The sequence below is a fragment of the Gekko japonicus genome, unplaced genomic scaffold (genome assembly GCF_001447785.1).
Source record: "Gekko japonicus isolate JY-2015 unplaced genomic scaffold, Gekko_japonicus_V1.1 scaffold7, whole genome shotgun sequence".
Classification (NCBI taxonomy): Eukaryota; Metazoa; Chordata; class Lepidosauria; order Squamata; family Gekkonidae; genus Gekko; species Gekko japonicus.
In genome coordinates, this window is record NW_015159711.1 from 3,662,325 (window position 1) to 3,687,080 (window position 24,756).

At 40.9% G+C, this 24,756-nt stretch overlaps 1 protein-coding gene across 1 annotated transcript in view; it reads right to left on the reverse strand.

The window, feature by feature from the left end:
* FZD3 (frizzled class receptor 3) overlaps nucleotides 1-14,331 on the reverse strand; it is a 37,333-nt gene extending 23,002 nt beyond the window's left edge. Inside the window, exon 1 of the mRNA XM_015422813.1 lies at nucleotides 14,085-14,331. Within this exon, the coding sequence (XP_015278299.1) occupies nucleotides 14,085-14,273 (189 nt within the window). The 5' untranslated portion in view covers nucleotides 14,274-14,331. The remainder of the gene's footprint in view (nucleotides 1-14,084) is intronic.
* Between the last annotated feature and the right edge of the window lie 10,425 nt (nucleotides 14,332-24,756).

The window sequence follows — 24,756 nt, forward strand, 5'->3', positions numbered from 1 at the left end:
TCCCTCATGGGGAACCATTGTTGCCAGTCTCCAGGTGAGGGCTGGAGACCACTCAGAATTACAACTGCTCTGCAGAAGGGAGGGCAGAAGTCAGCTGAAGTCAAAGGGGCAGATAATGGTAGGATGATGGTTAGCTGGGAAGGAGATGGGGTTGCCAACTCCAGGCTGGCAAATTCCTGGGGACTTGAGGGGTGGAGCCTGGAAAGGGTGGGGTTTGCGGAGGGGTGGGACCTCAGACAGGTAGAATGCCATAGATTCCACCCTCAAGACCAACCATTTTGTCCTGGGTAACAATTGTTGCTAATCTCCAGGTGAGGGCTAGAGATCACTCAAAATTACAACTGCTCTTCAGGTAGCAGAGATCAGTTCCTCTGGAGAAAACAGTGGACTCTGTCATTATACCCTGCTGAGGTCGCCACAGGAAATTGACACTGTTTGCCCAAAGCCAGAGCACTCTCCCAGAGCCTCTTTCTAGATTTCGTTGTATTTATTTCCACAACAGGCCTTATTCCTAGTCTCTAAATAAAGCATTCACTGCCAAAGTTCGTGTGGAGAGTGCTTTGACTGGGAACCTGATTGTTAGGACTACCTCTTCACTCCTACCCGAATCCCCCTCCTCGTCAGATATGGGGAACGGTGATGGAGACAGAGGAGCAGGCAAGAGCACCAGATCCGAGCCCGAGAACCTTGCGCCTGACCCCCGTAAAAAAAAACTGCCAAGAGCACAGTTGCGTGCCCCAAGAAGGAAGTCTTCTTCCAGCCCCCCGATCGCTGGGATGATCCGGCCTGGTTGGGGAGCGCCCTGGGATTCCGAGGAGCCCGGGGTCAGAATGAATGGGAATGGCGCTGTGTCTCGCACACCTTCCAGGATGACCCAGAGCCGGGGAAGATGCGGGAAGAGTATTCTTCTGTGGAAAAGACCCACTCCAGCTTGCACTCAGATATAAAGGAACTGAAAGATGACTTCCAGTATTTGGTAAGAAATCTACCCAAGTTGGTGAAAGAAGATGGAGAAGGAGGTATCCAAATCTTCTGAAGAAGAGGAAGGGGACGGGGATGAGGCTGAACAGTTACCTCAACCGGCCCTGCTGCCTTGCAAGGTTGGTAAGGAGCGTGAAAGGCCCTGAGATGCCCTGGAGGCGACCTTCGACAGGAACCACACCAAGTTGGCATTCTTTGCAATACAAGTGCAAAAGATGTTGCGGGAGTGGGGCCACACCTTTGTATTGGATGAGCAAAGAGTGGATTTTGTGGGCTCTCGGCTGCGGGACAGCAACAGCATATAAAGATAATATTTATAAAATGTTTTATAGATGGTGTATCATTCCAGATAAACTAGCCAAATTTTATCCTAACATATCAAATGAATGTTGGAAATGTAAGAAAAATGTTGGTTCCTTTTTCATATGTGGTGGTCTTGTGATAAAGTTAAAAAACATTGATCTTAGATCCATGAAATATTACAAAAATATTAAAGAGTACCATACCTTATATTCCAGAACTGTTTTTATTGAATATATTGCCAGAAAATTGTAAAAAACAAGATGCTTATCTTATTATACATGTTGTGACAACTGCTAGAATAATGTATGCCAAATACTGGAGAAGTAATGAAATATCTTCAAGATGAGAAACTATAGACAAAATGGTTGGAACTGAAGAAATGGATAAACTGACTTTAATGTTGAGAGGTCAAACTGAAGAAAACTTTGAAAACACATGGCGAAGATTCTACAAATGGTATGAAGAATATAATAAATATAATAAATCAGCCAACTTAGAAGAAAATAACTAAAATGTTATCTATGTCCAAAAGAAATACTTAAAAAGTTAACTGGAACTTTGAAAATAACTATACTGTATGAGGTACTTTAATAGAATAATATATCAAAATAGAATAATATATCAAAATCCCCCCTAATGTTTGTATGTATACTTGTTTGTTTGCTAGTATTGTATTTGTCTTTTAAAATAAAAATATATAAAAAAGGAATTACTTTAGGCCCACATTCCTTTAAACTACATTTGTTCACAGATGACATGCTACTCTTCGTATCCAATCCTAAATCATCTCTCAAGCGCCTTCAAGATCATCTTCAGATTTTTGGACAAGTTTCTGGTCTTCACATTAATCAGTCAAAATCCTGCATTTTGCCAATAAATCTACCGCGGTCCATTGAGTGCAAAAATCGCAGTTCTTACAGTTTTCATTGGTCTGAGAAACCTTTGCCTTATCTGGGCATTCACATCCCTCGTAATCTTAAAGATCTAGTTAATAATTTAAGGAAATTTCAAGAAATACAAGCTATACTTCACAAATGGAACAAACAAAATTTCTTGTTCCTGGAGAGATTTCATTTAATTAAAACATTTCTGTCTCCTAAACTACTCTTCCTTTTTAGGGCAATACCTATTAACCTAAATTCAACTCTGCTTCACAAATCGCAAACAGCTTTTAACTCCTTATGGCAACACAAAAAACACCAAATAAGTTTTAAAACACTTAGGGATCGTAGAACTCAAGGCGGCTTGAATTATCCTGATATCTCCACTTACTACAAGACTACAATGTTATCTACTGTAATCAAGATGTTACATAATGGAGACCAAGCTGCTTGGGTAAAGCCACTTTACCCTCTGATATGCCCCATGACCATTCAAGAGATCATTTGGAATCACTCACTAGCATGTCCTAAAAGGGTCCAATCCAATGTTTTTATCACTTCTCTTCTGCAGATTTCAGATGGTCTCAGATGCAAACTACTTCCAAGATTGCCTAAACAACCATCTTTTTTACTCCAAAGATGGTTCCCTCCAGGAAACAACACTACACTGGCCAAACACTGGAGACAGGCTAATTTGACTCCGATATCTGATATTATATAGTCAACTGGCCTATTCTCGAAGCAAATATTGGAACGAAAACTGAGGCAACCCATCCCCTGGTTTTTCTATTTACAACTCAAACACACTACTCCTATCCTACACGCGACCACTCCACAGACTCCTAAATTTGCATTTGGAGATCTACTAGATGACAGGAATCCTACATCTAAAGGGTTAATATCTAAAAATTATGCTATTTTGGTTGGACTTGACAACCCCTCAAGAATTGCAGCAAATGGCAATCTGACTGCAATTTTACAAACTCGGATGAAATATGGGATCAAATCTGGTCTTCCCCATAGATCACTTCTCCATTTACCACCATAAAATTACAATCATACAAGATCCTCACATATTGGTATATTATACCACAGAAAGTAGCACTTTCCTCATCCACTCATTTGTCACTTTGCTGGAAAAAATGTGGACAAATAGGATCTTATGCCCATTGTTGGTGGGAATGTCTGGTCCTAAAACCTTTTTGGCATGAAGTACTCTCCCAAATTAAGTCCATCACAGGCTATGATATCCCATTTGCACCAGAAATCCTTTTTCTCAGTATCTGGCATGACCTCTCCATTCCACGTCTTCTGCGTGACTTAATACTGAGCCTAATTGTTGCAGCAAGAATGTGTATAGCTTCAAGGTGAAAATCTTATCTGGCTCCCACAACTGATACTTGGTTCTCGAAAGTCTGGGACCTTTTCATCATGGAAAAGATCACGGATCACTTAAGACAAGTCAACTTCCTCCCCCAACAATCCTGTCTCCTCCTGAAATGTTCCCCGTTCTTAAAATTCATGACTGCATTTGACATCCAACCACATAACCTGTTATATCTCAAACTAATTTACATTTAATCAATACACTTCCTCTGTTTTCGTGAGTCCTTTGCAGTCCTGGTTGTGTTGCACCACTGGTAATACCGTTGTTTACATGGTCCTTTAGGAATATAAAACCACATATGAGAAAGGTCTTTAAAGAGCACACAACTTTACTACACTGTGGCCCCAGTCACACGGGCAGGAAAATGCGGGGGGGGGGGAGCATGGCTGTTTGCCCCGGAGCAAAATAACACACGGTTGCACGATCAGACGTCCCGTCGAGGTCCCGTGTTTAGGGGGAGGTGCCGAGCACACGACCATCCTGCAGCGCGGCAAAGAAGCGGCGCGGCACGATCACACCAGCAATCGCTAGGCGCCGCTTCCGTGGCAAACAGGATAGATTTTTTAAAAATTGACGTTTGTACATATGCATGACTGAGCAATTGTATCTGCACATCCGAAGGTGGGTGGTGGTCTTACCGGAGACGGCGACAGATGCTTCCGGACCCCAACAGAGTTCTGAGGCATAGCCAATGGAGGGGGAGGTGGGCCCCCTCGTCACAGCCGCTCTAACCACCTGTGCAACAGTGGCCATAGCAACCCTCCAGAGGCAGCAAGCCTGGCTGCAGTGGGAGGGGGCCTCTTTGTGCGCATTCGCCGTTGGGCGCTTGTGCGCATCCTGTGGAGACTTGGGGGAAAAAACCTGTTCGCGACGGGACATGGGCGGGCGCCGGATGCCACCGGATTCCACCGGAAACGCGATCAGGCGCCCGCCCTTGCCCCGCGGATTCCGGAAACTAGTACCTCGGAGGTACTAGTTTTTTACCCCGCATCTTCGGCATGAAGCCTCGGGTTCGGCACGGGAGCTCTACGATTCCCAGATGTAGCGGTGTGATCGCACCTGGAAAATCTGCCTATCTTCCGTCTCTGTAGCGTGGCTAATGCTCCGTGTGACCGCAGCCTTTGTTTAGTTTTCATGAGCATTGTTTCCTAATATTACAACATTAGGACTGTTTTATTGTTACCCCTCATTATTAAATATGTAGTATATTGAAACTCACTTTGATTTTAGTTTGTAAACTTTTGTACCTTCTACTTGTATTTCTGTATTATTCTTGAAATATTAATAAACAGTGACTTAAAACAAAAAAATGTCCCCTTTTAAAATGAGTGAAATCCTTCCTGTGGCAAGGATTTTCTTACTCAAAAGGTATAGCATGAGAAAGTCACAGACTTTTCCCATTTTTCCTATAGAAAAATAGGGTAATTTGTAGCATCACTGGATTTTTTTTTTCCTTTTCGAATGAGTGAAATGAAAGAGTGAGTGAAATGAAAGACAAAGTTTTACACAAAATGTATTAATACAAAGTTTTTAATGCAAAACAACCAACAACATTAGAGATTATTTGCTATACATACTGTATGCATACATCATTTTCAATTATTTCTTTATCTAAATGCGAATTTTAGCAACAATTAATATACTAAGCGTTCAGTGTTAAGTTTATCTTAACATCCAGTAGTCCTGTACTGTGACTGTGTTCCCTTTGTTTACTACAGAATTTCTTGTCTACCTTCAACTTTTACTTTTTCCTACCTCTCAGATGTCACAATTTAAGATACATGTGCAACATGTGCAACTCTTTCTCAAATGCTGCGTATACTTGCAATTTTTCTTACAGAAAATATATTTATATTTTTAAAATTCTGTAACTATGCCAAATAGTACACTTTTCTGTTATAAATGACACATTTTATGTTGTTCAATCAGTAAAAGAAGTTGGGGTTTGATAAGAGAGTATTGCATATATTTAAATTTTCCCCATATCTATGGGTTAAAAAACCCCTCTAGATGAGAGAATCATTACCTATCTGGAATCATTTTACTTTCTAGAGGCAAAAAAGCGGCCAGTTATAGAATTGGTTCAAGGTTTAATAACGGTGAAGGTAATTCTAGTAAATAATTGGCAGAAAATCCACTGAAGCAGCTTTGGTCTACAAACTTCTCATTTAATGCATGTGAAAAAGCAGGCTGTAGCCCATAGACGTTTATGCTTCAGTTATAGCGAAGGTGCCACAAGACTGCTTTTTGTCTTAAACTCAAGATCATCTCTCTCATGTGTATATTTTAAGATGGGTAGCCATGTTAGTCTGTCTGGAAAAGAGTAAGAATCCAGTAGCACCTTAAAGACTAACAAAATTTGTGGCAGGGGAGGAGCTATTTGTGAGGAATGAGAGGTAACTACATTTTTATTGTCTTGAAAATCTTTCAGAAATCTTTCAGCACATTCTACAACATGAAGCTTAACTGCAAGTGTAGCAGTCCGGTAGAAAAAAAAGTATGTGTGTAACGTGCATCTATGGAATAGTAAACTGAATTGTGGGATAATAAAAGGAATTGTTCAGTGCAGAAAAGCTTCCTCTTATTTTTAATTTAGAGTCTCCATTACAATTAGTGACAGGGTGAAATTCAGTCTTGCTTTGCTCTTTTATTAGATAAGGTGTGATCATTTTAGATAGGGCTGCCAACAGCATGGAGAAAAAGTCACCCTTTAATAGAGGTTTAATGGGGTGCTATTTAACGCTATGCCATGAAAAGCTTCACCTGCTCATTTCCACCCTTTAAGAGAGGCTAAATGTGACATGACTTTTTTCTCCAGGTTGTTGTCAACCTTAATTTCAGAACAAGTTTCTTTCTTGTGTGTCGTCCAAACTGAACAAATCTGGGGGGGGGGGGGAGAGAAAGAAGAGAATTCTGGACAGACTACTAAACCTAGCATTCTGAGTCATTAACTCTAACTGTTATCCTCTCAGCAAGCAAAAAAAGTTTCATGTCCTACAGACACAGCATCAGAAATCTGCCCCCCATGTACCTCTTTGGCTAAGCTTGAAGATACATGATAAAACTTAAGTTCTCTTACAGACAGTTCTTGCACAGCATTAGTGCTGCTCATGTCTAAACAAGCAAAACACCTAGATGGTTAGCAAGGGAGGAGGCATACAGATTAAATAAGATTCTTTCCCTCTATCCCCCCCTCCCCTTCCATTCTTCCCTCCTCCAATGGGCTTATGGGTTTTGAACAAGAGGTGAAAACTTCTTTGAAGAAAAATAGACATGAGCAGCAAAAGCTCAGACCCATGACATTTTAATTTTAAAATGATAGCTATATAGTCAAGGATATCACACAAACGACTAAAGTAGTATCCTGGTTATGTATGAGAGGAGTAAACAAGCAAAAATTTCATAATTATTTTGTAGATTTTATGTAACACAAGACGCTTTTTGGTTGTTCCCTGTTCCACAATGAATAGCTGTTTCTTAAAAATCAAGCAGCAGTTAACATAAACAAAGTTCACAAATAAAAGTTGCTTTACACTGACAAATTATAGGTTTCTGAAACACACAAAGGCAACACTCAAAAGAGCCCTCCCTCTGCATTCACATTCAAATTAATAAGGCTTTGAGTTCAGTTCAGATACTCCCCCATCCCTTCAGAGTTTCATTCCTATTACCATGGGAACCTGCACCCAGAGGCCTTCAAGCATAGCAATAGCCCAAGCTTAGCAAAGGGTGTGAAAAGGGGAGGGAGTCAAAGGGTACAATTTGGCTCATGAGAATCAGAATGCCAACCTTTGTCACACCACAATAGACTGAGTATCCATAGGAACAGTTCTGTGCCAAACAAGACAAAAGCCCTTACGAATATCATGGACCGGGAAATGATACAGGAAAACAGAGGCAAAGGTGCCATGGAACACACAGTGTGCAAACATATATACATTCTATCAGCTTTACTTTAGGAGAAAGGATGGTTTCAGGGTACTTTTATATACCGTAACTCCTGCATCAGTGGCTAATGTTGATGGAGAGAATTTTTAAACCATTCTAGCAAGCCACATGGATGCAGCTTTACAGAAATGTATTACTTTACTTCACATGCAGGCAAGTTGTTCAAGGTACTCCTAGAGGACTGTGGTGGAAGGCAGAAGATAAAATTAAATCTACTTTTTAAAAAGGCAAACTTAACCTCCGGAAACCTGCAAGCCACCTCCCACCAGTGTTCCCTCTAAGTTGAGTTAGTGTGAGCTAGCTCACAGTTTTTTTAGCCTCCAGCTTACACATTTTTGTCTCAGCTCAGGAAGGATGGCTCCAGAGCAAACTAATTGATGCAGTAGCCTAATCGCTGGCTCACAACCTAATTCCAGCAGCTCACAAAGTAGAATTTTGGCTCACAAGACTCTACAGCTTAGAGGGAACATTGCCTCCCACCCAGATCTGTGTCTAGGCCATCAGTCACCTCTTTAGTTTGCTAGGGCATAGTAGCTGCATTCGGATGTCATGAATAAATTTAAAAAAAGAAACTTTGCTGTGATTTCTGAATTGTGGCATTTTAATATATTCTGGCCTGCTTTTTGCCTATAAACCAGGACAGAACAATGATTTAGAATCATAGTTTGTGGAAACAATTTTCTTTATTGAAGTTTGTAGCTGCCACCACTTCCTGTGGCAGTGAATTCCATGTTAATTACTCTTTGGTGAAGAAGTACTTCCTTTTATCTGCTCTACTGCTTATTAATTTCATTGAGTGCCCATGTGTTCTTGTATTGTGAGAAATATCATAACAAACCAAGATTTCTTTAAACCAGGAAGCTTCGAGCAGAAGTCAGAAGAGAAAAGCAGGCTCATTCTTTTCATGAACAAGCAAGAATTTATTATGTTTCAATACTATCTATGCTGTGCAACAGAAAGTACACCAGGTGGAAATTGCCCTTCTATGCAACTTTTTAAAAAGATATAGGAGCCTTACTGAGGACTAGATCTGATACCTCTATATACCCTCTTGCCTACCAGCCTCAAGCCTCCAATGCCCTTTTGCGCCCTCTCTCCCTTTCTGTCCCTGGAGCAACTCCTTTCCCATTTTTGCTTTGTTTAAATTCATTTAGGTGTCTTTTCAATATGAAGGGTGCTTCTGAAAGGACAAAAGGTTAAACATCTAATGGAACTACTACGAAGTCTTATGCATTCTTATAACCTTGGGTAAGCCCACTGCTAGTAAAAGAGCAATGTTTAATGAAGACCTGAATGGTCAACTTTGATTTCGTGTTCTCTCAGGAGATACTGTTTTCCAGACAGCGGTCTTGAGGGGAGAGAAGCATGCAAAAGGACCTCCCAAACAGTGACTGACATGAACTAAGGCATAGCAAGACACTGTACATAAACCCAGAGAGATAAACAATGTTTACCTTTCTCTTTTTTACACACTCAAACTTGGAAGCATTCTCTGTTCTCCTTACAAATGAAACTGCAGGTATGCGTTTCCGACATGTAGACTAAAATTTGGTAGGGCTATTAGTGGCCAGATAAAAACAGGTCTAACCTACATGCCACAAGTTAGCTCTGGTTGAATTTCCTTCACTGAAACAGTTAAACAAGCCTTTTAAAATCTCTTTCCCACAGAATATAATATTTAGAAACTTGACTGCCAGCATGGCTCTTATGATATCAAGGTAAGCAACTTTCTTTTATAGGTTCTTGCAGTATAATACTAAACAAAGTTAACCCTCTTAAACCTACTGACTTCCATGTACTAAGAAAGGTGTAACTATATTTAGAATTAAACCTAGTGTTTCCCATCTGTAATGTTAAACAGGTTAACTCCATTAGATGACTATTTGTTCTTATTAAAGCCACCAGCAACTGAGGAATGGCACATTAGTTAAATTTCTGCCAACAAGCATCATTATATTACCCTTCAAGTTTCCCCAGATTATTTCTGATCATCTGGGATGATTTCCTCTTTCCACTTACTTATTTTGCAGTGATCGTAGGCTGAATCAATTTCCTTGTTAAAATAGAAAGAAGTGAAAATTTGGAAAAAAATGCTTGCTGGGTACGCCATCTGTTCCAAGTTGGCAGAAATACTTCAGGATACCACCTACACAATTTCAGATGCTGCACTGGAAAAATCAAGCATTTTATCAACTAAAAAAAAGATTATGAAAGGACCAACCAAGCTACTTAAAGTGAGTATGCATGTATATCTCATCTTTTCCAGCACAGTGATCTGCCCAACATACAGACACAAACAGGTGTCCCTCATCATGTGCAAAGGGTCAACTCCCCCTCCCATAGCTCCCAGGAATCCCTTGGCCCCTAAAGGCACCATTTCAGGGGGAAATTTGGGCTGCTTCTGAAGGGGTGGCTGCTGTGCTTCTGTGTATGAAATTTAAATAGGACCCAACCCATATTTTTAATAAAAACACACATTATTTGCATATTAGAAGCATAGCCTCGACATATGGTTTTTTGGCTAATTGAGTTTTAATGTATAGAATTTACTTTCCATAGTTGTGTGTGACATTTTCAAGAGACCACAGATAAGACAACCCTACTTTCTGCTTCTCTTCCCCTCAAGTCTGAACTTGTTTACTGCATTTCTCAATTGTCACTTTGTTTACTGCTCGAGTAGTCTCTTCTCATGTAATTTCTTGCAACATGTGGTGCAAGAGGGGGAAAAGCTGCAGAGAATAGAACAGAATGGATAGGAAGAAGGAATACTTCAAATAATTATGTACAAAAGTTATTGAAGATACAATGGTTTAAAAAAGAGATTTAAGATTTAAATTTTAAAGAAAATTTAATTTAAAAATTTTAAAAGCTCCTTCAACTGTTGCTTGTATGAACTACGTTCCAGATTCTTTATCAGAACTCTCCTCTCAATAGTTTTACAGCTTGTCAACAACTTAAGGTAGTTCGAGTGATAAGCTTATCTCATTTAGGTTCAATATTTGTTGGTTAGGAAAGTTTTATCTATGATAGTTGATTTGCAATAGCTAATTCATACAACAATCACACAGGAAACAAGGTCATGTAAATTAACAACAGATATCTTCAGCAAATTATCTCAACAGACCCAACTGTATACTCGCACCAAGAAATTCCTGAACATTCCTATTTAAACATTTTTATTTCAAAGCTGGTACCCATCTATATAATATTGACCTATGCTGGACAGCTCCTGGTTACTATAGCTTGCATTGGTTGAGCTGAGCTGTCCAAATTTTATAGTATACTAAAAATTATGCAAACAGGTTCAAGACTAAAGTTTCTTTCTTCGTCTGCTATAAATGCAATAACCATTTTTAAGACAAAGATAAAAGTCTTCAAAACAGCATCAAAACTGTAAGTCACATAAGATACATCTACATCAATCCACATGAGTGGAATTTCTAGCAAAAGAGCTAGCAGATACAGGCCTATTACTTACAGAAGCAGCCCCCATCTATGTAACAGGATAGGATTATGTCAAATGCTTGTGGGAATAAAGCTTGCTGCCATAAGTCTAGCATGCAGGTTCAGCCCACCCTGAGAGTGTGCAATCACATTACACTATGCTGGCTGAAATTCTAAAACCCTTGTTGTATTCTGCATGACAAGATACTATCATGCTGTGCAAAGTTCTACAGCTTTGGTAGCTGCAAGATGCCCTTATCTGGCTTTTGAGTGATATGCTCTTCTAAAAGTACAGTGTGAGTTTTTATAGCCAACCAACAGAAAAGAGCAAAATAAATAACAAGTTCCTATTAGTTTAGTTCATTTATACCCTATCTTTGTCATCAATGGGGACCCCAAGCAACTTGTATCACTTGTTTCCTCCATTTTTACCATCACAGTATCCCTATGAGGTAAGTTAGACTGTATGACTGATCCAAGGTCACCCATCAAGTTTCCATGGATAGGTGGGGATGTGAACCTGAATCTCCCAGACCTTAGCCTGACTCTAACCACTACACTGGCTTTTACCATTGTCATATAAAATGTCTCCCAAATAATTTCTGTACTACATATTTCCATACTAGAACAAAGCTGGTTCTCTAAATTCAATATATCATGCTTCTGAAAAAATATAAGTCTGTGCTAGATAAATGTATGAAAGAGGTACATAGGTAGAAGACTGGGCATTTTTGAACTTGCAGAATCTAAAGGTAAGAATTTCCTAACTAGCCCCTGTAATCCCTTGAGTGAGCCAAAAGTCCTCTTTCTCCATACAGATTAGGAAAGTCTGTACTTATAGGACTCACTATTAGTGGTGGAAAGTGCCGGCAAGCTGCAAGGAAGTTATGGTGACCAATACTCCCTCTAAGTTGTGGAGTCTTGTGAGCAAAAATTCTATTTTGTGAGCTACTGGCATTAAATTTGTGAGTGAGTGATTTGGCTACCACATAAATTAGTTTGCTCTGGAGCTTAGAAGGAACACTGATGGTGACCCTGTCGGATTTCCAAGGCAAGGGACAAACAGAGGTGGTTTGCCATCATCCATTTCTGTAACAACTCTGGACTTCCTTGGTTGTCTCCCATCAAAGTACTAACCAGGACTAACCGTGCTTAGCATCCAAAATTTGATGAGGTCAGATTAGCCTGGGCCATCTGGGTTAGGGCTACTACTATTCTCCAATTTGGGTGATGATCCAAGATTCTTCAGAACTTACATATGTAAAAGAAAGCATATGTTGAATCTTTTGCATCTTCAGTTTTACTGAAGCTATGCCAAGTGATAGCCTGCAAAAACTGCTTGGGCAAAAGCCATGTGTTTGATGAGATAAAATTGTGTCCCTAAACCCCTTATAAAGGTGCCTTTCTTGCTACCTTTTGCAAGCCCCCCTTTGCTATTTTTTTGTAAGCCCCCTTGTGTTTTTTAAAATATCCTGTCTTCCTGACAGGATCTCAACTATGTACATATCAAATAGTGATCGTGGCATCACAGCACTTTGTAGCCATTCAGATTTGACTGTTCATTGGATTCCACTAAGGGCAAAAGAACCAGACTCAGGACAAAACTGCATGTCACATCTGGCACATGATCACCATAGGGACTCGCGGATATATGATAATTGCAAATTTCCTGTGCACACTCAATTTAGAAGTGCTACAGGGGGCTGATTCTGGTCTGGACCACAACACAGGGGGAGGAGGGACTCCCCCCACTGCTTTACAGACCCCAAACAGCCTCGGGGGATATCTGTGCATTGCATGCTTGCATATACAGATCCCCCCCCAAGTAAATAACACCCCTTGCAAAGCTTCAGGTTTGGCAGACATAATGCACAGTTTGGCTCTTATAGTGAGGACAATGCTACCCCACTATGCACTCACGTGGTTTTAACTAATCAAGAATACATTGCCTTTCCCCTAAGTACAAAAAGGAAGAAACATAATGTGCATGTGATGGGCTCAGGACTAGCTACTGCACCCAAAAGAAAGATGGCAATTGGCCTGTTTTTGAAAAATCTGCAATGACAGAGTTTGTTCTGGAGCTCAATTTAACATGCTGGTTTTAGTCTGTGAAGCTGTTAAAAAACCTGAGCCCTGATGAGCCCAGGAAACTTCTCCCATAAAAACCTCCCTGATATTTAAGATCTACTAAGGAAGCTCTGCTTAAAAGTACCATCCTATGCAGAAGCTAGACTGGTCCCCATGAGACAAAAAGGACTTTTCATTTGTTACCTTAGAATTCTGCAGTTTTCTTCAAAGGTGGGTACATATGGCTCCCTTGTTAGTGAAGAAGACCCTTCTTTTTTGTGACTTTGGAAGTTGAGACACTAAAATGTTTTTCTGTTCTGCTTACTATTTTGTTAGTTTAGACTCATTTTATATTGCTTGCTCTTTTTTATTTTAGTGTTCTGTGATTTTTAATTTTTCGTATACTGCTTTTGAAATACTGGGGGGCAATATAGGTTTATCATATGAAATAAGATACATAACTGGTCTGACACACATCTCTGCTACAATATTTGACGAGCCATGAACAATACTTTCATATATTTAGTTGAAGAACTCAGGATTGATTAAAATATTATGCATGTTACATGGAACCCCCTTCAGTGTAAGATAAGCTAGGATGCCTGCATGCTTACTCACACATGATGTCTCAACGAGTGACCTTTGCTTTTTTCCCCGCAGAAGTGCTTCTGTATATTTATTTCATTTATACTCTGCCTATCTCCCCAGTGGGGATCCCAAAGCAGCTTACATCATTCTACTCTTCACAACCATGAGAGATAGGTTAGGCTGAGAGTGTGCAACTGGCTCAAAGTCACCCAGCAGCCTTCCATGACAGAATGGGGATTCAAACTGGGGTCTTCTACATCCTAGTCTGACACTCTAACCATCACGCTGGCTACAGGAAACTTCCAATGCATTTGTAAAGTGCCACTAAAACCATAAAGGCATCCAATCTGCCCTTTGGTGCTTTACTATTACAATCATATGCAACGAAAATATTTATTAGACTAATGAGTCGAAGAAATTTCCTAATAATGAAAGCAATTCAGTCAGTAATTAAAGCCATATATGAACCTGAGATTAACACTTACCTCCATTGCTAGAGCTGCTGTCTGCTGATCATAATGGTTCAGAAGATTAGGCATGAATGTGGTATTGTAAGGAAGGTCCTGGCACATCCTCAGGATGATGGGTTCACATGAGAACAGGCTGTGGCCACCTGTGCATCTCACCAGAACAGCCAGAGGCCAAAGAAAATGGAACATCCACTTTGCAGCCATCCTCTCACGGTGATTCTGTGAATCTCCAGAGCTTATTCAGCAGACATTGGGAGATGCCCACATGCCATGGTTAGCATTTTAACTTTTCTCTTTAAGGTTCTTCAGAGACCAAACAACATTCTGCATTCGTACCACTCAGCATAGTCCAGTAGAAGGTTCTTATTCCTGAGGCACTAAAAAGGTACTTCATCATGGCCTTCGCTTCATTTCGAGATAAAAGTTGCATCAAACGGTCTAACCAACCACCTAACCACATTCCCAGACAACGGATCCCATGTCAACAGGTTGTCTTCTTTCATCCAAAAAGCAACCTAAAAATAAATAAAACATAGTAATATTACAGTTTAACTATACACTTAACAGTTAAATAGGACTCAGAGCTGGATCTAATGGACTCCTCTCTGCAAACCCATAGTCCTGGACCCCCTTCAGTCACATTCTGCCAACCAAACCTTACTTTTCCCCATTAGCCACACTCAATTGCTGGTTAAAATATAAGGAGGATATAACAGAACATTTTTTGGAATTGGAATTTTTTTCCTAGTGCCATTTTGGTAACTTTTTAGTGTTAGCTTTTATTTTCAAAAGTACATTTTAATAAGCAACAATTGTCAGATTAACCCCCTTCACATTATGTTCCACAAATCAGTCTGCTCTAGAACTATGAGTATTTATCTACCACAACTGAAGGGTACGCACCACAACTGTACATACACTAGAACAACCTTAGGAGAGGCTACAGAAATATGGTAATGAATATTCTCAAAGTTCAAGAAAAAAAGGGCATAACACAATGGTCTGCTCATCAAGCAGAACTGGTGGTGGTGGTGGAAACTGTCGTCAAGTTGCAGCCAATTTATGGTGCCCTGTAGGGTTTTCAAGGCAAGAGACATTCAGAGGTGGTTTACCATTGCCTGCCTCTGCATAGCAACCCTAGACTTTCTTGGTGGTCTCCCATCCAAGTATTAACCAGGGCCGGTCCCCTGCTTACCTTCCCAGATCTGACAAGAATGGGCTAGCCTGGACCATCCTGGAGGGTCCAAGTCAGGGATAGCACTTAGGGAGGGGCTGTGGCTCATTGGCAGAGCATCTACTTGGACACAGAAGCTCCCAGATTAATCCCTGGTCTCTCCAGTTAAAGGATCTTGCAGTATAGGATGTGAAAGACCTCTGCCTGAGACCCTGGAGAGCCGGTGCCAGTCTGAGTAGACAATACTGACTTTGATGGACCAAGGGTCTGATTCAGTATAAGGCAGTATCATGTGTTCACATGCATTCACTTTAAACATTGATTGGGAACTTCAGCCATTAAACCTCCAGCTGCTTGATTCAGGCACTACTTTCAAGACGGCTTAAAGTTACCTTAAACTGTAGACTGTAATTAAACATAAAAAGTCTATTTTAAAAGGTTACACACACCAATTGATTCCCACTGAACCAATTGATTCCCACTGATCAGTACATTCTTTCATTTCCTCTAAAATCTTAACAAGTCTGGTGCACACTTTCTTCCCCTGCATTTTTCACCATGAAATTCAAGTAACTTTCCCTCTTGAAGAACAGTCATAATAATTGCACCATGGAAAACAAATATGATGCAAGGAGAAGGTACATCTGCGTAGTCTGTATGCCAAGGTGCTCTTTAGCCTGGGGACTAGTGATTAAATGAGGCAGGGACAAATTTTCCTGTAACTAAACTTTTTGGAGATTAACATCTCCCATTAAACCAATTAAAATTTGCAGCCTTCATTAACAGTTTGTGCTTTTTATACCATGACACCTACTTAGAGTCCAGATGCATAAGCAAGCCAGCAGTGACTTTCAAGCACATTTTCATATGTATTATTGCAAGTTTTGGCTCACAAAAACCCTGAATACTGCATCATCCTTTGTGATGCCACCTCTCTCTTATCTTGTATTTCTTTCTCTCACTCAAAGATCTATCGCTGCCACCAGGAATTTAATTCCAGTCTTTAATTAACCTTTCTCACAGTATTGTGCCCAAGCTCTAAGGCTTCTTCGTTGGTCTATGTGGTTCTCAGGATAAGACTCTGGGTTAACAATAAACAAGATAAAACTTTATTGGTGAAAGAAGTGTACTGGTTACAAGATGTTTTGTTAAATTGCTTAGTAGAATCTTTCCCTTTTACTCAGGTCTCTGTTAGCTTTCCCCCTCACACTCTTAAAATACTCTGACTATATTAGATTTTTCCTAATATATCCCCTTAAGTAAATTGTCTTCCTCCTTTAGAATCTTAATGCCTTTCACAGCACTTCTATATGATTCTAGTTAGAAGATTACTTCTCAGACTCTGTGTAGATTGACCACAGCTGACAGCTACTGACTTCTGACTTCAAACTGAACACTCTGCCTTCTCTCCCTCTACACACACACACACACCTCCCAGCTCTGCCCATACAGTCACCACCCAATCACCTTACTCACTCTTCTCCCTCTTTCACCCCCTTTTCTTCAGACACTTACCAACCGTTTTAAAGAAGCACACACATATAACTTGAAATCATTACATCCTTCATTTAAACTTCAAAGAAAAACAAGGGTCTGCAGATAATTCACTTGGATTCAGCTGAACATTTCTGTGGGTAGAAATCCTTCTGCATGCAGAAACACTTGGCTAGATTCTAGCCATTAGTTACCCTTCTCAGAAGCTAAAATTCCACTCACTAAGCATGGTATAGACCAGAGGTTGAAAAGTTTTTCTGTTTACTGGACACATAAGAAACACAATTAGCATGAAAGTTATAGCTAAATGGCACATTTAAACTGGATATAACTGACAATTTCCACTACACTGTTTTCATAAACTCCATCAATGTCAAAATGCAGCTGAGCAGGCATCTTCTACAATACTCTTCTCCCAAAGCAGTTACCCTATGAAAAGAAAGCTTCAATCGATAGCCTCCATGAGCCTTAGGTAGGAATATCACATATGGGGCACTTCTGGGGTCAGCAGAGGTGGAACTATGTAGGGAGCACATAGGAATGATAGATACTCACGCAGTAATAACTGGAAAACAAGCTCTTTTGCTACTGATCTATCAGTGATAAATGGGACTGAAAATTGCTCCTGTCTGCGTAAGAGACCTTATATACAATATAGATATAAATTACATACAATTCTTCTATTCCCCACTGATTTAGGAAAACAGAGGGTTATAAACGTTTGATTTCTCACCACCAGGGAAGACTTGGGTTGCTATGCAGAGGAAGGCAATGGGAAACCACCTCTGTTCATCTCTTGCCTTGAAAACCCCATGAGGGGTCACTGTAAGTCTGTTGTGGCTTGATGGCACTATATTATTTTGGCTGTCACATCTTCAAATTCCTCTATAACTATAAAGTCCACAAGCTTCTAACTATATTCTAGACTCTCCAACTAAAGTTATATAAGCAGATCAATCTGTGAGTTGCCTACATGATTTTTATTTTGCTGCCATTTTATTCTCTAGATCTTTCACCAGGGACTGGTCTTGTTGCTGTTTTACTGGATTATATCAGTTTTTAATATGACTGTTGCTGTTCTCATATTACTTTTTGTTTACTGTAACTCAGTTGCATGTGGTTTTGAAGACTTTTTAAAGTGGAAAGACAGCACATAAAATCTTGAAAACCTAAGTATAACCAATATTGCTGAACTCTTGTCATATACCATCAATTTTAAGACATCCTGGAGGCCACAAGCTGTAACTGCAGTCATTGAAATTCTGTAGTGTCTCTGGTGGTCAGAAGGCACAATTGCACACATAAACAGTAGAAACTGGAACGCTGAGCAAACCGAAGCCTGATTTTCTCTTGGTGCGCAGATTTAAAGTGTGTACAGCTGGTGCTTGTAAGATGGTTTGCTCAGTCTTACAAGCACCAGTTTTACACATTTTACATCTGTGCACCAAAAGAAAATCAGGCTTTCAATCAGTGTGGTGCAGGGCTAGAGTACTGGACTATGATCTAGAAGACTCCATGATCGAATCCTCACTATGCCTTGGAAGCTTCCTGGATGAGTTTGGGCCACTCAGACTCTCAATCAAACCTATCTCACAAGATATAATTGAGGAGAGGAGAATGATGTAATATGCTTGGGGTCCCCCAGTTAGGGAGAAAGGTGGGGTACAAATGATGTCAATTAATAACAGCTTTATTTTAAAAAATTTGGCAAGTAGAACAAATGTTTGGCTTTTATACAAAAAATTCTGGCAACTGCAGAAGTAAAATCCCATCCAGGTCAGTTTTTCTCCTGATTGGTTGGCAACCTTCCTAACCCTCCCTGTCACAGTCTAAATTAAAACTGTCAAACTGGTTGTGACATTCCAGAGGACAGAAAAAGGTTTCCATTCATGAAGGCTGATTAAGCACCTTTTGTTAAGTCCCTAATCATCGTTCAAGTGCCTAGTTAGCAAAACTATAGTATAAGACATTCACAATATCGTTGACATTTGGCTAGTCCAAAGAAACAAAAAAACGCAAACCTGGTCAATTAACAGGTCAAATAATTAATCATCAAGTATTTAAAGCACTAGTGCTTTAGAGCAGGAATAATGACTGCAGAGAGAACTACACTAATTACAGAATTAAAGAAACAACTCCCTTCTAAGAGTCCAGTCTCTCATAGACATTGCATACAGCACCGTACCTGATCACGTGGAGAACCCCTCCTCAGTACATGAAATGCAATAGGCTTAGGACAGTAGCATCACATCAAGCCTATGTAACACATCAAGCCTATGTAACAATGTGACAAATATGAAAATCCTTGGGTTTGTATATGAAATTATCTAGGCAACAGGAATTTTGGATTTTTCCCAATCCAAAGGTGGTAGTTTTTATGGCCACAAGCATTTTGCATGCATACAAACATTTGCTAAGTATTCTCAGGATCCAAGGCTGAATTCAAATAATGGAGGAGGAAAAAAGAGACAAAGCTCATTATTGATACTCTGACTGATTCACCACTTTTAAATTCCAAATGAAAGGCAGAAGGCCAAGAAGGAGAACAGGAGAGGAAGTTGCAGTATAGCATAATACAAACATAGAACATAAGAGAAGCCATGTTTGGATCAGGTCAATGGCCCAACTAATCCAATACTCTGTGTCACACAGTGGCCAAAACCCAGATTGGAGCTGAATCTGGCCACAGAATTGTCTTCATTATAATAAAGAAACTTAGGTGACTCATGGCTGTGCTATAAAGGTAAAGGTAAAGGTTCCCTTGCTCGAAAGCCAGTCGAATCCGACTCTAGGGTTGCGGTGCTCATCTCCGTTTCAAAGCCGAAGACGTTTCCATGGTCATGTGGCCGTCATGACTAAACACCAAGGCGCACGGAACACTGTTACCTTCCCACCGAAGTGGTACCTATTTATCTACTTGCAATTTCTTGCTTTCGAACTACTAGGTTGGCAGGAGCTGGAACTAGAGATGGGAGCTCACTCCATCATGCGGCACCCGGGTCTCGAACTGCTGAACTACTGGCCTTCCACAGCCTGCAGTTCAGCGTCTTAACCACTTGAGCCACCACAGCTCCATATAGGCTGTGCTATAAAATACTTCAATTTCCTAAGGTGCCATTTCAGTCTCTTCTCATTTGAGCTCTTCCTATTTTTAAACATAAAAACATCACATGGGGATATATAATCTTATTCCCAATTTTTTTTACTGTACCAACATCTTTGCATATATTAACTCATCTCAATTTACGAGATTTAGTTCACATTTTAGGATTGCAAAAAGGCTAACCATCCATATACTTGCACATGTCATGCTGTTCAAATTCAAGGCAACCATTTACATAAATTAAATGCAGAACATACCTTAGGAAAGAAACCTTATGTTCAAATGATTTAAACCCTAGAGTGTCACAGTTAACACAGAGAGAGAACAATTAAATCACTAGAATTTATTAAGAGAACAGATATGCCTCACAGGAAGATATGTTTATCTAAGGCAGTTCTTTCTTAAGTATTGCAGTATTTTGGTGGCAGAATGGCGAAATGCTATCTGCGGTAATTAATTATTTAGTCACAGTGCGAAAGAAAAATGAACAATCTCATGACTGTACTCCAGTGGCTATCAGCAGGAGGGACAAATCTTATTCCTTTGAATTTTCAGCTCACATCGTCCATGACTGTTTCTAATGTTCCCCACCAGCCTGAATCCCATAGAAAAAAAGTAAAGGGTCTAGAAAGCACCCATTGCAGCTGAATATTTTAGTATATTCTTCAACTCCTTGCAAATTTTGAAAAGAACAGTTTTGGCAAGGAGGGAGTATAATCTTTTGCAAACATTATAAAAGCCAGGCGTCTTTCACCCGAGGCCTTGTAAATGGGAGTGTAGTAGTAATCCTGATTAAAACCTCCTTTCTGCAGTAGAGGCTGTTTCTCCTAGGAAAAAGTTCCTCTCCACCTCATATATGAAGAAGCTCTTTACTGAAATGCGAAACCTTCCCCAACCCCCCTCCCTACCCTAGCTTCCCTCAGTTCCTACCAAAGAGTTAGCAAGATAACACTTTTAACCACTCCTTTCAGAATACCAGCAAAAAGACAGACAAACTCATTATATTTGAGCATTTATATATTCCTGCTAAGATCCCAGTTTCTGTAAAATGATACAGAGGAACATTTCCCATCCCTGTCTTTACTAGGGATTTGTCCCTCCTGAGACAAAGGAAGAAGAGAATAGATAACTCCGGAAAACTCTTGTATCCAGTGGGCACGTGTGTTTTTGTGTGTGGAGAGAGACGTAAGAACTACCTTGCTGGATCAAATCAAGGGACAACATTCCGTTTCCAGCACCATCTGGCCAGAAGAATTCTGACAAGCCAGGCACAGTGGTGGCAGTTTTCCCCTAGACACCCCCAGTATATTTGACATTCAGTGATAATACTGCTCAAGAAATAAAAACAGAGGGTCCCCAAGCTTCTCTTTGCCCTTGTTGGAGTGGGGTGGTTTTGTTTCGTTTTTTAAATTTAGCAAGTGTGTCATTCGTCCTGGTCCCTTTCCCACCAAAGGAGACTTCCAAGCTACCCTCCCTCTCTCCTACTCAAACACAAACCTGGAGATGAAAGAAGAGCGCTCTCTTTCTACGCGCAAGGGGCAGAGGGAGAAGAAAAGAAAGGGAGAAACACAACTCTCTCAGGCAGAACAACAGCTACTAACCCACCCTGGTTCTTCCCCCTCCAACACCGCGGGAGAAGGAGAACGAAAGGACAGAGATGTGAAATGCATCTCTCCCCCCACCCCACCCCCCGGTCACTTAGGTATCATTTTAACGTTTTCCTATTTTATTTCTTCCGCTTATCTGATACGCAGGGGCTGGCGAAGGGGGCGGGAATGGATCCCCCTTTACGGAGGCAGGGATTAGAAAAGGAGGTGGGGAAAACAGCATTTCCCCACCTACGCCTGTCACCTATGGTGGGGAGGGGGGGAGGGCTGCAACCCCCTCCCCCTTTATTGTAGGGGAGCGCAAGAAGGAGCCCGGCGCCCGATAGGCTCCAAGAGGCGACCTCCTCCTCCTTTCTCCCCTCAGTGAAAGCGGTGGGGGAAGCAACCCACCTCAGCCCACCGTGAGATGGTCCGTATGTGACTGGAGATGCCCCTGCCGCCCCCTCCCCCGTTACTGGCCGAAGGTGGGGGGAATTATCCCAGCTGAGCCGGCCTTCTTTCCCTGTTACCTGCGAGCTGGACGCTCCGGCCCTGAATCTCTCTCCCCAGATCGCGAAGCGAACTAACAACCTCAACGGCTGCCGCGCCTTCTTCTCTCGCACTTTGCCCCGCCCCCTCGTGAGCCCCAACAAGGGGGAACGGGGATTAAAAACCACAGCCAATCTCCTCTCAGGCAGCCCGGCTGGTTGCTAGGTAGAACAAGAAAAGCCAGTTCTCTTTTCTGATTGGCCGCCGCATCTAGGCAACGGTTTCCATGGAAAACGGAATCAACTTGCGGGAGGTGGCGAGGAGAAGGCGGCCTAGGCCGCTGTCCGTTGGGGGAAGAGGGAGATTGGTGGGGGTGGCTGGGAGGAGCCCCCCAAGGAACGGCTCAGTGACGCCCTGTGGATGAAGAAACAAGGAGACCAGGTGAGAGTTTGTATGGATCTAGGATTACGTAGGTGTGGATGGATGCACCATTAGATATATATACTCTGTATTTTCTGTCATTCAATATCTAGGTATCTGACTTACTGCTATACTGGGCACTGATTGGAAGTGAATCAATCGATAGACTCACTTTCTGAAGCATTGTGGGAATATCAGTGCTACGGAATGCTAGAAAAGTATTTGGGCAATATTGATGTCAAAAGGTATCAGTCTGAAGGCTCATCTTAATTAAATAAAAACATATGTGACAGCATTTTGTATTGTTTTTAATATAAGGTTTCTTTCTTTTGTAATACTTAGAGCCCCTGGAAGGCCAAGAAGCAGGGCACCCTTTTAAATATAAAATTATATTTGGAGGTCTAGAGGCATTTTGTCTCTGGGTGATCTCAGACTTCTTTCTTGGTTCATTTCTATTTTTGCCTCAGAATGTGGACACATGCCTCCATCTATATCTTTAAAATACATTAATTGGTACAGTACCTGGTTCTTCTTTTCTGTGCAGAAGCTATAAAACAGGATTGCTTTCTTCTTCCTCACAAGGTACCCCATTATACAAAGGCCTTCCATATGTTCCCTCTACCTGGACTGCAACACCTAGTCTAGCCTGGTGGTTTATCTGTCTACTATTTGGGATATTGGAAGGGGGAATTATTGGTGCTCGGTGGGCAAGGGATCAGATTTATTGTATTAGCACATCATCACAGGTACACAGTTTTGCTTCTTCAGACACCCCGATGTATACCAGTTGCTAACCTGTAAAGAACTTGTGCCCAGTGTTGGAGCGTACCTGCCACTTGCATCTGTTTTGTTTTTTATTTAACATTTTTTATTTTTGTTAAAACCATATAAAACGAACAATCTTAAAACAATAAAAAACAGTAAGGAGCGTAGCATCATACAATAAAGTTATTTTTAAAGAGTCAAGGTAACTCGTGCATTTGTTATGTAGACGTGTTGTGTTACTGCATAGAGTCATTCCCACTGAACTAACAAGGCAAGTATGCTTTCCTGGAAGTAATCCCCATTAAATAGACTTGAGTAAGAGTCTGAGTAGACCTACTTAGGATTGTGCTGTAAGCAAGGGAGTCTTCGCCTCTTGCTGCATGGCAGGGTGTGGAGAATCTGCTGCTGGAGGAAGAAGAAAACAGTATTTTATGCACAACAGTAAGACAGAATTTTTTTCAGATGTCTAACCTACCCAGTCTCATTGGCTCAAAGACAGTATGGCCACATGGACCATAGCTCAGTGGCGGAGATCACCTGCTTCACATGCAGAATATCCCAGGTTCAGCTCCTTTGCGTTTTCAGTTAAATGGATCTCAGGTAGCAAGCAAGCTCTGCCTGAGGCTTTGGAGAACTACTCCAGAAAGAATAGACATTTTTAAATGTTAGATGGACCAATGGTCTGACTCATTGGTCTGGCTCATTAGTCTGTTGTATTCAGGTCACCAAAAGGAAGTCCAAACAAGAAGAAGAAGAAGAAGAGATTGGATTTATACCCCGCCCTTCACTACCCAAAGGTGTCTCAGAGCAGCTTACAAACTCCTTTCCCTTCCCCTCCCCACAACAGACACCCTGTGAGGTAGGTGGGGCTGAGAGAGCTCTGAGAGAAACTGCTCTTTTTTCAAGAACAGCTCTTATCAGAACTACGGCTTGCTCAAGGTCATCCAGCCAGGTGCAAGTGGAGGAGTGGGGAATCAAACCTGGTTCTCCCAGATTAGAGTCTGCGCACTTAACCACTACACCAAATCACATAATTAATGTCCTGTGAATAGGAGTTCCACAGATTGTGTGATAACTATCAAGAGCAACTTTCTGTGTGTCCTGGCTGCTCTGATCTGGAGTACAGATGACAGAAATCAAAGATGGTGATCTTGGTTGAACTCTAGCCAATGAGTGTTTAAAATCCTGTAAAATCAAGTACTTTTTTTTTTTTAGTAACTGGGGAATGTAGCACTATCTGTCATTGCCAACATGTGGATTATGGTCAGTAGGTTAAGTGCTTATGTATGTCTTAAAGCTTTTCCAAACAATGCTGTATTGAACTTGTTCCTACTAAAGCTTTCGTCCCTTCCATAAAAGAGGCCTTTTGTTGGAGGCCACTGGCATAACATTTTTGCAGGGTTAAACCTGGATTAGCACAATCCAGGGAATCACTCTAATGCCCTTAGTTAATATGATATGAGTATTAGAGTGTATTAATCTTTCTTAAATATTATCAAATTATGTCTACAAACTAGCAGCTGGCTTGAATTCCCATTAAAATAGTTCCTTTTCACCAAATCTGTTGGCAGCTGGCCAGACTTCAGATCTAAAACTTTTATCACAGACAAGCAATGGCACTAAAAGAGTTGGAGCAGCCCTAAAACATGTTATCAT